The 14,961-nt window shown below is 39.5% G+C and overlaps 1 protein-coding gene across 2 annotated transcripts in view; it reads left to right on the forward strand.

Moving 5' to 3' along the window:
• The window catches only part of LOC127630184 (tumor necrosis factor alpha-induced protein 2-like), a 73,052-nt gene that overhangs the window by 44,550 nt on the left and 13,541 nt on the right, over window positions 1-14,961 (forward strand). For both annotated transcript variants that reach the window (XM_052107658.1, XM_052107657.1), the window contains exons 4-8: window positions 1,415-2,069; window positions 3,507-3,621; window positions 6,181-6,291; window positions 13,637-13,737; window positions 14,262-14,375. In XM_052107658.1, coding sequence (XP_051963618.1) covers window positions 1,415-2,069; window positions 3,507-3,621; window positions 6,181-6,291; window positions 13,637-13,737; window positions 14,262-14,375 — 1,096 coding nt within the window. The remainder of the gene's footprint in view (window positions 1-1,414; window positions 2,070-3,506; window positions 3,622-6,180; window positions 6,292-13,636; window positions 13,738-14,261; window positions 14,376-14,961) is intronic.

A 14,961-nucleotide genomic window follows, 5' to 3' on the forward strand; every position in this document is an offset into this window, starting at 1 on the left:
TGATTGCCTGCAATGGCAACAAACTCAGTCCGATGATGCTGTGACACACTGCCCCAGACCATGACGGACCCTCCACCTCCAAATCGATCCCTCTCCAGAGTACAGGCCTCGGAGTAACGCTCATTCCTTTGACGATAAACGAGAACGAGTTCGAACATCACCACTGGTTAGACAAAACCGCGACTCATCAGTGAAGAGCACTTTTTGCCGGTCCTGTTTGGTCCGGCGAAGGTGGGTTTGTGCCAATAGGCGATGTTGTTGCCGGTGATGTCTAGTAAGGACCTACCCTACAACAGGCCTACAAACTCTCAGTCCAGCCACTCACATCCTATTGCGGACAGCACTAACGGAGGGATTGTGTGTTCCTGGTGTAACTCGGCCAGTTGTTGTTCCCATCCTGTACCTGTTCCGCAGGTGTGATATTCCGATGTACCGATCCTGTGCAGGTGTTTTTACATGTGGTCTGCTACTGCGAGGATGATCAGCTGTCCTTCCTGTCTCCCTGTAGCGCTGCCTTAGGCGTCTCACAGTACAGACATTGCAATTTATTGCTCTGATCACATCTGCAGCCCACATGCCTCCATGCAGCATGCCTAAGGCACATTCATGCAGATGTGCAACCCTGAGTATCTTTCTTTTAGTGTTTTTCAGAGTCAGTAGAATGGTCTCTTTAGTGTCCTAAGTTTTTATAACTGTGACCTTAATTGCCTACTGTCTGTAAGCTGTTAGTGTCTTAACGACCAATCCACTGGTGCATGTTCATTAATTGTTTATGGTTCATTGAACAAGTATGGAAAACATTGTTTAAACTCTTTGCAATAAAGATCTGTGAGGTTATTTGGATTTTTACGAAATTATCTTTATAATACAGTGTCCTGAAAAAGGGACATTTCTTTTTTTGCTGAGTTTATTTGTTTTACTGAGAATCTGAGTTGTTTTATTCAGAGGTTTAAACCATTTAACTGTTTCAGGTGCCTTAATCACTACATGATTTGGGGAATCCTAGTTCACCCTGGTTTGTGCTTTTTTATGTCTTTTGTTTTGATAGTTTTACTTGCTTAATCTTACTTAACAGCCCACATGCTACAGGGACCAGTATTCAAAACACAACAAATGCTGCTGACTCTCTATGCTGGCCTTTTTGATTTAGCAAGATATTCATTTGGACTTTTTAAGCAATAATTAAAGAAAATGCCAGTATCACAGCCATCTGTGATCAATGAAAATTGATAATGCCACTCATCGTTTCCAGTTCTATGAGACATGGTGACTTGTATGAATTAAATTATTTTTGTAAAGGACAACCATAAACGTGTCTAAACCATTTTGATGAGATAACAATACCCAAGGTGAAATTGTATTCAGTCGTTTCTGTGTGACTAATGGATAGTCTCTCTTTTCTTTGTTTTCTCAGTATTGGAGATCCTGCAGTTGGTGACGAAAAGAGATTTGTTTTTGGCCGATACTCACATCCTCGAGCTGGAGCAGGAGTGTCGGGAGGCTGAATTTCCACCAGCAGGAGGCATTGAGGAGTTCAGCAGTCCCAGCAGCAAAGACAGCAGTCGGCGTAAAGCCAAAGACGTAGAGCTGCTATATGAGGCCCTGCAAAAAGAGCTGTGGGATGTGGTGAGGGAGTCTCTGCGTTCCCCCACTGCTGGGCCCAATCTGGGACTGGTGGTACAGGTGCTTCAGCAGGAGGAACAGGCTGATCGGGACTGGGCTCAGGATGAGAGAGCCACTCCAGGAGGTCCACGTCCGAGGGACTTAAAAAAACGCTGGAGGGAGGCAGTAGTTGAGTTGGCAGACGGAAACTTACCTCAGCATGAAGAAGCCCGGGTGGGCGAGCTGGCGGCCTACCTGGATAAGCTCAGGGTCCGGATGGTAGAGGATCTCGGAGCAGCACGGCGTAATGTGGTGTCTGTATATCCTGCAGAATATGACTCCTTCCAAGTGTACACACAAAGCTACCACCAGGCTGTAACGCGTCGTCTCAAATTAATCACTACTGAAGATCTGCAGATCACTGATATATACTCTTTGCTAGACTGGCTTTACAACATCTATAACAGGTAAAAACCAACATTTCAGCCATGAAACTCTGAATAGCACAAGCCGAGTAGGTTCTTTGAACTTGTTGTTTGTTAGCCAATCAGCCCACTCATATGTGATATGTCAAGCCAATCGTGGTGTAAGCTGACAGGTCCTTTGACGTGTAATCAGGTAACCAGTCAACTTTCGTACTCTCTCTCTTTGCCTAACATTTTTATTTGCTCAGTTTGCAAGTAAGCTGGTTTCACTGCAGTGCACTGCAAGAGTTTCTCTGAAACCATCCTCCTACCCAGCGCCACATGTCTAAATCAGCTACATGGGGATTGAATTTACAGTATGTCTAATTGTGCAGGAGCATGTCATAAATGCTTGATGCATGTCTTGTGTTTTTCTTACTGTGCAGCAGCAGCATCTCCACATGCTAAACTCAGTATGTCTGTGTATGTTCTAGCAGTGGAAATTCTCTGGACTTGCTCTGCAGCAATAGCAGCAGCAGCAGCAATGTAGCAGATCTCATCTGCCAAGACCAAAATACTATCAATATGTCATATCCACATTCACATGCTATGTCGCTCTGAGAGTTTTCCTTACTATGGTACATGTATGAGTTAAGTAAACAAAACATTATTTTACCTTATTTTATCAAGAACCATAGTGCTGCTTGTCTTTAGTGTAAAGACCTGGGTTTAAAGTCAACATGAAACCATTTTACTTTGGTAATGTGTCAGTGAAATTTGATTCATCAGGAAACAATTGGATTGTGAAAAGTGGACGTTCCATACCAGAATGGTGCCTGATCTCAATGAGTTTGCTAAATGAATGCTTAAATAGCTACTGTATTTGCCTACTGATTAACATAATCCAAAAGCCTAAGTGTAACCTATGTGACATTAGCAGAAAAGTAAGTCATTTCAAGGGTATAGCAGGTTATTGCATTTTGATTTAAGATTACAAACCCTGCTGGAAAAAAAGAGCTGGATGGCTGGTCTTAGATGGTCTCCCAGCTTGATCATACTGGTTAGTTGGCTGGTTCTAGAGGACGTTTAGGCTGGTCAGGCTCGGGGGCCAGCTGAAACCAGTTTAAACCAGCTGTAAGACTTAGACCTAGGTTGGTTTAAGATTTTTATTTTTCAGCAGTGAAGAATTGTATTATTATTATTTTGAATAATTTTTTGTTGACTTTACCGTAACAAAGAAAATAATGTGGCATTTCACATTATTGTTTGGTATGTTTACTGTTTTAATTATAATTATTGCTTTTTTTCTTTTTTTTTTTTTAAATTACTGTATAATTTGTCATGGCACATACAAAGCTAAAACAGTTTATTATAAATAGCCTCTGGTTGATATGAGAGGTGAAACCCACCTTCCCATTCCTGTTCCTTCATAATTCAATGTTTCCTTATGAGTGAAGTCCAGACTCAGTTTGTGATTTTCTTTTCCTGTTGTTGCTGCAGGGATGTCCTTGGAACGGTCACCATAACAACACCCATTAACCTCGCTCAGCTTGGTCCACTGCTGCCAGCGGAGACAGTTGAAAAACTGGAGCTCGACTGCCTCAATTCTGTCAGGGTAAGAACTGAAATTATCTGCCATAGTGGAAGTTATTAGCTCACAATTTTAAATAATATAAATCCCCTGAATTCAAAAGTCGATATCGAAAACAAGAAATAATTTAGTAGTCAAACAAAAGAAGAATACGATGACAATAAGGGGAAAGCATTGCTAATAGATAAACGTGAGCAAGATGTAGTTCACGCTGGGCATGAAAATATAAGCATACAAATTTGCGACTTGAGAAAAGACAGACCTGAGGTCATTTAAAGGGATTGTTCACCTACATATGAAAATTATCTCATCATTTATTTGCCCTGTTGTTTTAAACCAGTATTTCTACATTTACATTGTATACTAGGTATATTGTATACATTGTATATTGATTTGGATTGATGGATCGATCAAATTACCAATGTTGTGATGTCATCGATTAAACGTGTAATCATCAATTAAAATATTTTAAGATGCACCTTTATTTTAACACTCTAATGCTAGCCACGTCTGAACAAATTTCCATCAGGCGATGCAGCAATATGGAAGCTCTGAACCGCACTGTGAAAAAAGCATTTCACTAGGTGAAATAGTTTTTTTATTTGGTGCCTTGAAAAAACTATTTTCTCTCCAAAAATTTTCATCACAATCGTCACAAAATGGAAAGAAGCCCGATTTAATCACACATTTAAGCCGCCATGTGCTTTCCTGTATCCGGAGCTCAAAGCCCTGTTAATGGGCATGTGCGGCGAGAGAGCTGAGCACATCTTCAGGCTTCAATCACTCCGCGAACATCCATTTCCCACATTAGAAGCATATTTAGCGCTTATAAATCAAGATGAATATCATCAGCCATCAACAGGGCTGTGAGCTAAGGTTACAGGATAGCGCATGGTGGCTTAAATGCCCGATTAAATCCGGCTTCCCTCCATGCTGTGACGCATGCGACCATTTAATTCTACATGAGGATTTTATATTTTAAAGCACTATGGAGCAATTCAACCATGTCAAACGATGTTTTGAACAGCACTGATGAGGTAAAGAGAAAACACCTGCCTTGCTACAACATCAATTATGAGACTTTTCAGATATTTACATCAACATAATTTCTAACATTTACACAGTAAAGTGTAACAGAATTTTTCAATACAACTGTGGAAGTTATAGCCAAGAAAAACACGGATAGCACATACTCTCTTGTCGAAAGTCATGGGTATATGAGTATTTGGATCGAAAGACTTGCTTGACTGTTGTAGAGATGACAAATTGTCACTGTAGTGTTTACCTCATTCCACAAGTCAGTGAGTGAGCTGTCCTCAGACAATTGATGATCAAATATGTGACTTTATTTTTTATTTTATAATTTTTTTTCTGTATTATTTTAATCAACAACTGAAGTGCCTTATTTTGTTGTGGATGTGCCCAAGTGCATACTGGATTTGCAGTTTTCAGAAAGCTCAATAAAATATTAGTTATAATATTAGTGATTTTGGTTGCATTTGTGAGAAAATAAATATAATTGATTATGTAAAATAGGCACGTAATATTTATCGCAGGCCCCTGAATTGAATATACGGTAAAGAAGATGCATTTCATATTTCTACGTTTCTATATAACTTATTCTTTTGTGTTCCACAGAAGAAAAACATAAATGATTACAGAATCTTAATTTTTGGGTAAACTACTCCTTTAAAGAGGATTTTGGCAAAAGCATGCGACAGCAATGCGAGTTTTCCGAATTTAAATAAGAAATACATTAAAGACTTGCAATGAACCCCACCAAAACAGACTTTCTGTCCTGTTGATGCCAAAGCTGCTCTGTTTAAATTACTTGAAATTACCAACGCTGTATTGCTACCTCGTCACTATCTTCTAGCTTTTTAATTGCTCTCCTAGCCTTTTCCATGTACCTCAAAGTGGTACAACAATGATACATCCTGTTCACTAACAGAGATGGCTGGTCGTTGCAACTTGCACGGTCAATTAGATTGCTGCATTTTCCTGTCTACAATGAGCACCACACAATAGGAGTCGCTCTGACAATACATTTTTCCCTTCACTCATTTTGCAGCTTGAATGTATGTTCTCTAAGGTATGTGCTCCCTAGTATGTTAGTTGACCCAGGGTCCAGACATAATGAACCTTAAGCCCATCCTGAAAATAGCCCTGAATTAGTAGGACATTTTATGACCATTGCCAGATTTGTCAAAGAATGTGCAAAGAGTTTGATTGTTTCCTTTTTTTTTTTACATACATATCCCAATGTGTATTTAGTCAAAGCTCCTAGGTGGATGCCACCTCTCATGGCAAAACGACATGCTTTCAAAATGGACTAGTCGGTCAGTTGCCTGTGCAACTAGTCAACTATTTGGTCTTAAGGAGGTCCTGTATAATACGGCTGGTTTTGGTTTTACCTGACCACTAAAAATATGAATGCATAAAAAAAAGACAATCTAAATAAAATAGTGAACTAGCTAGTTGTTGGATGACTAGTTGACTAGCCAACCATCGTGACCCATCCCTGTTAATGAGTGTGTTGAAGTGTATTAAGTTCCAAAGGTAAGTTGATCTGTTGTGTTCCAGGGGAAAGTGACAACTGAGCTGTCTCAGGTTCTGGAAGAGGAGGAAAAGAGGTGGCTGGACACCCTGAACATCGAAGAGTATCAGATACCTCTGGCCCGCACTGTTATTCAGGTTAGCAATTTGCAACACAGAAAATTCATACACATGCACTAGACTAGACTTTTATTATCACATGTTCATCATATGTCAAGTGCAAATTATTAAGCATTGATTGTGTGTGTACCACTGTTCCCAACCATCAGCAAGATTTGCAGCATGTTATAGACACTAGTTCCATTTGTCTGAATAAAAAGATATGTCGAATGGCATCCACGCATATTTGTGTAATGCAGTAAAAAAATAGGCTCCTGGCTGTAACCAAAATAAATAAACATGTCCCATTGTGAGCCTATTTCCATTACAGCCACGGTTTTCAAAGTGGGAGGCGCACCTCCTCAGGGAAGCACCAGAGCATGTCAGGGGATGCCAGATTGATAAAATTTTCACCAAGTGAAATCAAAACATACATACAGTGCATCCAGAAAGTATTCACAGCGTGAATTATGTTACAGCCTTATTCCAAAATGGATTAAATTCATTATTTTCCTCAAAATTCTACAAACAATACCCATAATGACAACGTGAAAAGTTTGTTTTAAATCTTTGCAAATGTAAAAAAAATTTTATGAAAACAATCACATGTACATAAGTATTCACAGCCTTTGCTCAATATTTTTTGAAGTACCTTTGGCAATTACAGCCTCAAGTCTTTTTGTGTATGATGCTACAAGCTTGGCACATCTATTTTTGGGCAGTTTCTCCCATTCTTCTTTGCAGGACCTCTCAAGATCCATCAGGCTGGATGAGGAGCGTCGGTGCACAGCCATTTTCAGATATCTCCAGAGATGTTCAATCGGGTTCAAGTCTGGGCTCCGGCTGGGCCACTCAAGAACATTCACAGAGTTGTCCCGTAGCCCCTCCTTTGTTATCTTGGCTGTGTGCTTGGGGTCGTTGTCTTGTTGGAAGATGAACCTTCACCCCAGTCTGAGGTCCAGAGCACTCTGAGCAGGTTTTCATCAAGGATGTCTCTGTACATTGCTCCATTCATCTTTCCCTCGATCCTGACAAGTCTCCCAATCCTGCCGCTGAAAAACATCCCCACATCATGATGCTGCCACCACCATGCTTCACTGTAGGGATGGTATTGGCCAGGTGATGAGCGGTGCATGTTTCCTCCACACATGACGCTTGCCATTCAGGACAAAGTGTTCAATGTTTGTTTCTTCAGACCAGAGAATTTTGTTTCTCATGGTCTGAGAGTCCTTCAGGTGCCTTTTCCCAAACTCCAGACGGGCTGTCATGTGCCTTTAACAGAGGAGTGGATTCCGTCTGGCCACAGACCTGATTGGTGGAGTGCTGCAGAGATGGTTGTTCTTCTGGAAGGTTCTCTTCTCTCCACAGAGAAATGCTGGAGCTCTGTCAGAGTGACCATCGGGTTCTTGGTCACCTCCCTGACTAAGGCCCTTCTTCCCCAATCGCTCATTTTGGCTGGGCGGCCAGCTCTAGGAAGAATCCTGGTGGTTCCAAACTTCCATTTACAGATGATGGAGGCCACTGTGCTCTTTTCCGTAACCTTCCCCAGATATGTGCCTCGATACAATCCTGTTTCGGAGGTCCACAGAAAATTCTTTGGACTTCATGGCTTCGTTTGTGCTCTGACATGCACTGTTTACTGTGGGACATTATATAGACAGGTGTGTGCCTTTCTAAATCATGTCCAATCAACTGAATTTATCACGGGTGGACTCCAATCAAATTGTAGAAACATCTCAAGGATGATCAGTGCAAACAGGAGGCACCTGAGCTCAATTTTGAGTGTCATGGCAAAGGCTGTGAATACTTATGTACATGTGATTTTGTTTTTTTCCCGTTTTTTATTTTTTATAAATTTGCAAAGATTTCAAACAAACTTCTTTCACGTTGTCATTATGGGGTATTGTTTGAAAATTTTTTAGTAAAATAATAAACGTAATCCATTTTGGAAAAAGGCTGTAACATAACAAAATGTGGAAAAAGTGAAGCGCTGTGAATACTTTCCGGATGCACTGTAAATACTATAAAAATTTTAATTTTTGTATATATCTCTGTATACGTGTTATATGAATTGTGAAAAGATACCGAAGTTTGCGTAATCAACTCGCTGTAGTATTTTTTTTGTGTGGGAAATACAGTATAATACGTGGTGAAATTTGGATTGTAATTGTGATTACATAATTGAAAGTAATTATGCTGACTATGTAAATGGATGATGTAAGTGTCTAAAATGCAGAAAATCCAAAACAGAATCACAACGTGTCCATTATAACGAGTTCAACATGATATCAGGTTGACGTGTCTTCATGTGTTTGTGACAAGTGCAGTTTCATATTTGGATGGAGAGTTCATCACAGATATAGGATAAAACAGTTAAGTAATCCTTTTGTCATGAGGACAAGCCATATGTTTTAATAAAAATAATGCAAAATACGGTTCTCTTTCGAACATTTGTTCGGTATCTCACTGTGGGGTAAGCCACGGGTGTGGCCAAAACTGGGAGCACCAATAACACCCAGTCTGTCAGTTGACACACCAATCACAGCAGCGATGAGGGAGTCCCACCTCCCTATGTAAACCACTGTCATAGGTGCCTACTTCGTTCTCATTCTCTTCCCCGTTAAGATCTTTGGAAGCTATCCTCAGCAGGACTCGTAAGAAGTGGTCACTTAACAGTTCATTAGGCGAGCCATTCAGGTACGTCGCAGAATTTAACTTTTTGCAAGTATATTCTCTGTCAAATTGAATATATTTTCCGCTGTATTATATTGTTTTCTCCGGGAGGCGTGAACCAGCGTGTTGAGGCAGGTTTGCATTTTTTCTGAAGAGTTTCAAGCTTTTATAGCTTCTACCTCTATGCTAAGAGAATCAACACAGAATCAAGTGGCACATTGTGGTGAACTGCTTCTGTGTTCTTGAGGACAGGTTCTGTCATGGCAACTGCAAGCTTTCCATGAACTGACCATCACAGCAGACTGGCCAGGGTACAGGGGATCTATACAACAGCAAACAGCTGGCATCTCATGCTGCCCCGGTAAAGCAATTTATTCCAGGCATCCCAGCGTACGTCGCAGAGATGCGTCAGTTTTGGAACAAGCCTTTTTCGCATAGAGTGCTTTTTAAAAATTATTCCATGCAGGATGTGCACAAAATGGAGGATCTGGGGATGTCCAGCCCCCCTCCAGTCGAAGCGTTGGTGGCGAATCACCTTCACCCCGATCATCTGGCTTTTTTTCGACCTGCTCCAGCTTTATTGCTGGGACAGACAGAGAGATTGTCATCCACCAATTACCAAAATAGCTACCGATCTTTAGCCCTAGCTGTAAGGGCTCTTAACGCCACTTTGCTACTCGCAGCATATCAGCATGAGTTGATGGAGGAGATGGGCTGACAAATTGATGCGAGGCACCGGTCTTGTGGGAAGAGATCTGTGTTATTGCGGATCTCAACCTATGTATATCAAGAGGGCCTGTCCAGAGCTGCGGCCGCAGCATGAGTCTCGCCGTTGTGGGCAAATGGGCTATTTGGCTCTGTATGTCTGGCCTGTCTGAGATGGAGAAGACAGATTTTCTCAATGTCCCAATGGAAACGAAAGCCCTTTTCGGGGCTACGGTGTCCACAATGTTGCAGCAGTGTGATTTGAGGAAAAAGGATGGCGAAGCATTCAAGACCTGCCTTATCCAAAAATCCATTGTTCCACTCCTCCCTCAAGAAGTGAGTTTGTTTTCCAACCTTCCAGCCAAGAGGACTCTGAAGGGGAATCAAACCATACGTTTTGTGTTACACGGTTCATACACAAACGATTTAATGGGTGTTGGCACAAGTTTCCCCAGTGACTCAAGTTTGCATCTCCCCTCTCCACCCACGGGGTCAGAAAAGAGAGAGGAGGAAATTTTGCACAAAAAATGTGACAAATGAAAATCTCCTCTGTGCATCCAGGCATTGGACTAAGGGCACAGCAGTGTATGAAAATAAATCAGAAAATAATACCTAATTCAGAGCTGCAATCCACAACTCTTTGTAAATTGATTGGGTGGGTGTGCAAGTCATTTGACGGTCTGCTTTGGACAGCATATCTGCAATACAGGAGTTGGCAATATCCCAGTGACGAGGAGGATGGTGGGGCCAGACTGTGACTACGCCCACCCGGCCCCCAATTGGGCTAATCAGCTGAGGAGAGGGATAAGTGCAGCGAAACTACTGGCAGGGATGGAGGAGTTCTCTACCAGCCGCCAAAACACAGAGGGTTGTTCCATCCACCAGGAGTCGGATGACAGGCTCTGGTCCACCTGGGGAGGAGTGGCTGTCATCCGCCAGATGGTGGAGTAGTGATCGAAGACCAGGCGATGTCGTGTCTGGGAACTGGCAAGCAAGATTTTTTTTCTCTCTCTCACTGTCGCTCCACCTTGCCCTTTCCCTCTCCTCTCTTTTTTTTTTTTTTTGTTTTCCCCTCCCCTTGTCCCCCTCCCCAGCTCTAGAGAGGTGGGGAAAAGCCTGCTGGCTGGCGGGGTCAGAAGTGCAGTTATGCGGAGAATGATGTAGGCACCTATGACAGTGGTTTATATAGGGTGGGACTCCCTCATTACTGCTGTGATTGGTCTGTGAACTGACAGACTGGGTGGTATTGGTGCTTCCAGGATTGGCCACGCCCGAGGTGTTACCCATAGTGAGATACCTCACTCCTGTAATTAGAGAGCTGGGGTTACGTGAGTAACCTAAAGTTTCATATTATTTATAGAAATGTTTATAGCCATTAATCACGCATAAGTGTATAATTAATCTGTTAGACTGAATTAACACTTGAAATATGATACATTTTGATAATATTATACTAGAGGACAATAGACCTTTTACACACACTGTGATGACTCGTTTCCACCTTATTTAGCAGCATAAATCTAGCTAACTTTTTTATATGATACTTTTTTTTAAATATTGAGTGTAAGTTTATAACATTATGCTTTGTGTTATATTACACTGGAATTAGTTTAAAAAAAAATTATAATTACCACAGCTGCGTGGGGGTTTCTATTACAGCTGCTGAGAGATCGACAGTAAATTTGGCATCTTCTCCCATCTGACTGTCTTAATCCAAAGCTCTCTATTTTTGTTTCTTTTGGAAAGTAATTCAAATGTAATAGTGGATTTTTACTTTTGCTCTTGAAGCAAATGGGTAAGTGAAAATTATATTTGCTGTGGTCTCCCATTCACTCCCATTCATCTCTGTCGAAGTTTATTCTACAATCGTTTACTTCCATGTTCCAAAACCTGAAGTGTGAAAAAGGTCTATACCTGAAATACCTTCAAATAAGTGGCCAGAATATACCTGCTGTTTTATTTATTTATTTTATTTTTTATTTAGCATAGTCTGTTATTTATTATTTACTTTGCTATTTTAAAAACCTATGGTATATAACATTATTGTATGTTTGTAAATATGAAAAAATATATATATAATTCTTTGAGAGGAGGCTTACTGTCCAAGACTTTGAAAACCCCTGCATAACAGCATATTGTTTTTGCAGGCTCTGCATTGGCCTCTAGTGGCCCTAAAGGGTACTATCAAAAATGCTTAGAAAATACCCTGCGTTCCAAATGGTATAAATCATCCTCCGAAGGGTATTTATTTGGGAGAACAATCATTGTAGTAATGCTGTAAGCTCACTTCAAACTAAATTTCCAATAAAAACACCTTAAAGTAATATTCTGTGATCAACCCAAGTTAAGGTTAATTGACAGCATTTGTGGCACAGTGTTGATTACCACAAAAATTATTTTCATCTCGTCCCTTCTTTTTAAAAGAAGCACATATCTGGGTTACAGTGAGGTACTTATAATTGAAGTGAATCGGGGCCAATCCATACAATTTTAAAATATACATTGTTTCAAAAGCAGCCGTGTGCCATGCATTTTAATTCTTTTCCTTCAGTGTGATTCATGCCATTAAGAAAACACAGTTTCACAATGAATAAGATGCCATATGCCTTTGGGCATCATACATTACATGGCAGTCAACTAGTAATACCAATTGACATTTTAAAAACACGTCTACGCATGAAAGCCAGAACTTGAATGGAAACTTGAAATTTTAAAATCATAATTTTTCATTTTAGTCTACCAAGAAGGTCTATAACACCTGGAAAAATATATCTAATAATATTTGTGATTTAAATTTGTTTGCAATACATTTAGTTTCATCAGGGTACACGGTTATGCTGCATTCCATTCAAGTTGGATGTGAGATATTCCTACTTGATATCTCCGACCATAAATGCATTCCATTCCCTGATATTCGGAACTGCAATTCTACTGTTAGCTTAGCAGGTGTTTGACTCTCATTAGAGATGTCTCCTAGCAACCCAAATGATAATCAATGATGCTGCGCTTGCATTTGTGCTTCAGGTGTACGATTATCAAAAGAGATTATAACGTTTTATACGCCTGTTTCTGCAAGAGTTTGTTAAAAAACTTTAATGTCATGTGGAAACGAACTAATTTATCAATATTAATTAATAAAGTGAAAGTTTATCACTTTTTTGTATATCTCACTGAGTGTTGTAATTCTGACTTCAAGATGCATTCCATTGCACTTTTTCTAGTTGGAAGTTGTAAAATCCGACTTTCCAAGTTAAATGGAACACAGCACTTTTCAAAACTTGATCCGACACTGAATGCTCCAGCAGCCTAATTTACACTTAGAAAACTCTTGATGTTGCTATAACAATGCAAAAAGCACTTACCAATTTACTTGAAATTAAAATCAGTCCTCCTTTCCTGTTTAATAAATTAAGCATTCACACGGTCATGCAGAACATCTCGTGTGTGTAAATCCATAAGGATCTCTTTCTCAATGGTGATGATAGCGACACGTCAGCAAGATCTGGTGCTCTTCGCTTTCAAATTATGTTTGCTTTTTTTCAAGAAAAGGAGGGATGAGTCGAAATACATTTTTGTGGTAACATTAATATTACTTTAAAATGTGAGTTCCACACCTTTTAGCCCTGAAAGCCCTCACAGTGGAAAAAGGATGATCACTTCTGAATGGAACGCACCCATAATCAGATAGTGTTGCTCAAGAATTATATAAAGACAAAATAGATGAATTAACATAGATTTTCACACATTGTTATTCACTTTGGCCATGTCCACACTTCTACCGTTTTGATTAAATACGCAATTTTCCATTTTATAACGTCATTGTTTCAAAAGTATGCAGTACTAGATAGTGTTTTTGAAAGTCTTTGTTTTTTGTATATGAGAGATATTAATGTAGCAAAATCAATGTATTTTCAACTGAAAATGTATTAGTGTGGATGTGGATTTAGTGTTTACCAATGTAAAAACCTCTTATATAACATTTTCCTGACTGTGTTTTTTATTTCAGAGGCTACAGGAGGACCTTGAGAGATCTGCAGCCATAAACCACCAATTGGGATCACGAGTAGCTCAGTGCAGTCTCAATGGACTAGCAGATTTATTATACAGGTGGGAATATAATACAGAGTACATGGACAGTACATAGATTATGCAATAATATATGGATCTTTTTATTGGGAATACAACTTGAGTTATTTTGCGATAAAATAACTTACTAACCTTTTCTTTGTAAAGTTATATCCAATTTTACAACTTGTCAACAAACCCTAAAAGCCTAAAATGACTGTAAAAATTACGATTGAAACAGCTTAAACAGCTCAAATAATACATGAGTACAGAAAAATGAATGTAAGTGATTTTATAGTATTATAAGCTTATCAGTTCTGCCTTGGAAACCCTCCCAAAATTGGCATCATTCACTTTCATTGTAAGTGCCTCACTGTAAACTCAATTTTTTCTTTTTCTTTTTTTTGTTTTTATGAAAAGGAGAGATGAGTCAAAATATTTTTTTTGACTCATCTCTCTATAATTGAGCTTAACTTGTATTGAACCTGGAATATTCCTTTAATTTCTTTAGACTTATTCCATAATAACCATGAACATTAATCACATCATTAGTTTTGTTTGCAAAGCTTTCAGAGAAAGGTGGAGATGTTCCATGAGATGCTAGTGAGTGGGTTTGGAGAAAATGAAGATGGTTACATTGCTAAAACCATCGCCCTTGTCAACTGCTGTCCACCATTTAGGTGGGTTTCTTTTGTTCTTGCAAGACAACACTATTAATATTCCTCAAAGATTCTGGTTCTGGTTTGTTCTAAACCCCTAACCTTAAAAATTAAATTCAGCCTGAACTGCTAATCGTTTGACCCAAACTTTGCTTTGTAAATAATTTCAGCATTAGAGATGCTATCTATTTTTTATTTTGTCAACTTTATGCTTTTACACATTTTTAAATCTACTATTATAACATAAAGATCTCATTGTAATGTTTGTATGATGAATTTAAATTGGTCTTGCTTCTTAAATCTATTTGCAAACTAAATTGTTTTTTATCTTTCTTACATCTGTTCAACCATCTTTAGCCACATTTACACTGCAAAGGTGGCACAGAAGCTGTTATGTGTTGATTATAATACACAGCTGACAGAATGCAGCTCTAATGCAGCATTTTCTTTACACAGCCTAAAACCTAAGCTTGCCTAAAAGTGACCATTCACAAATTCACACCAAATGCATTAGGTAGAAAAGAATGCAGGTTTATATAAATACTCTTTAATAAGTTAAAAGCTCTGTCTACAAAACAGCAAGAAGCAGCGCAGTGGTTAAAGATGT

Source organism: Xyrauchen texanus, chromosome 36 (genome assembly GCF_025860055.1).
Source record: "Xyrauchen texanus isolate HMW12.3.18 chromosome 36, RBS_HiC_50CHRs, whole genome shotgun sequence".
In the NCBI taxonomy this organism is placed as follows: Eukaryota; Metazoa; Chordata; class Actinopteri; order Cypriniformes; family Catostomidae; genus Xyrauchen; species Xyrauchen texanus.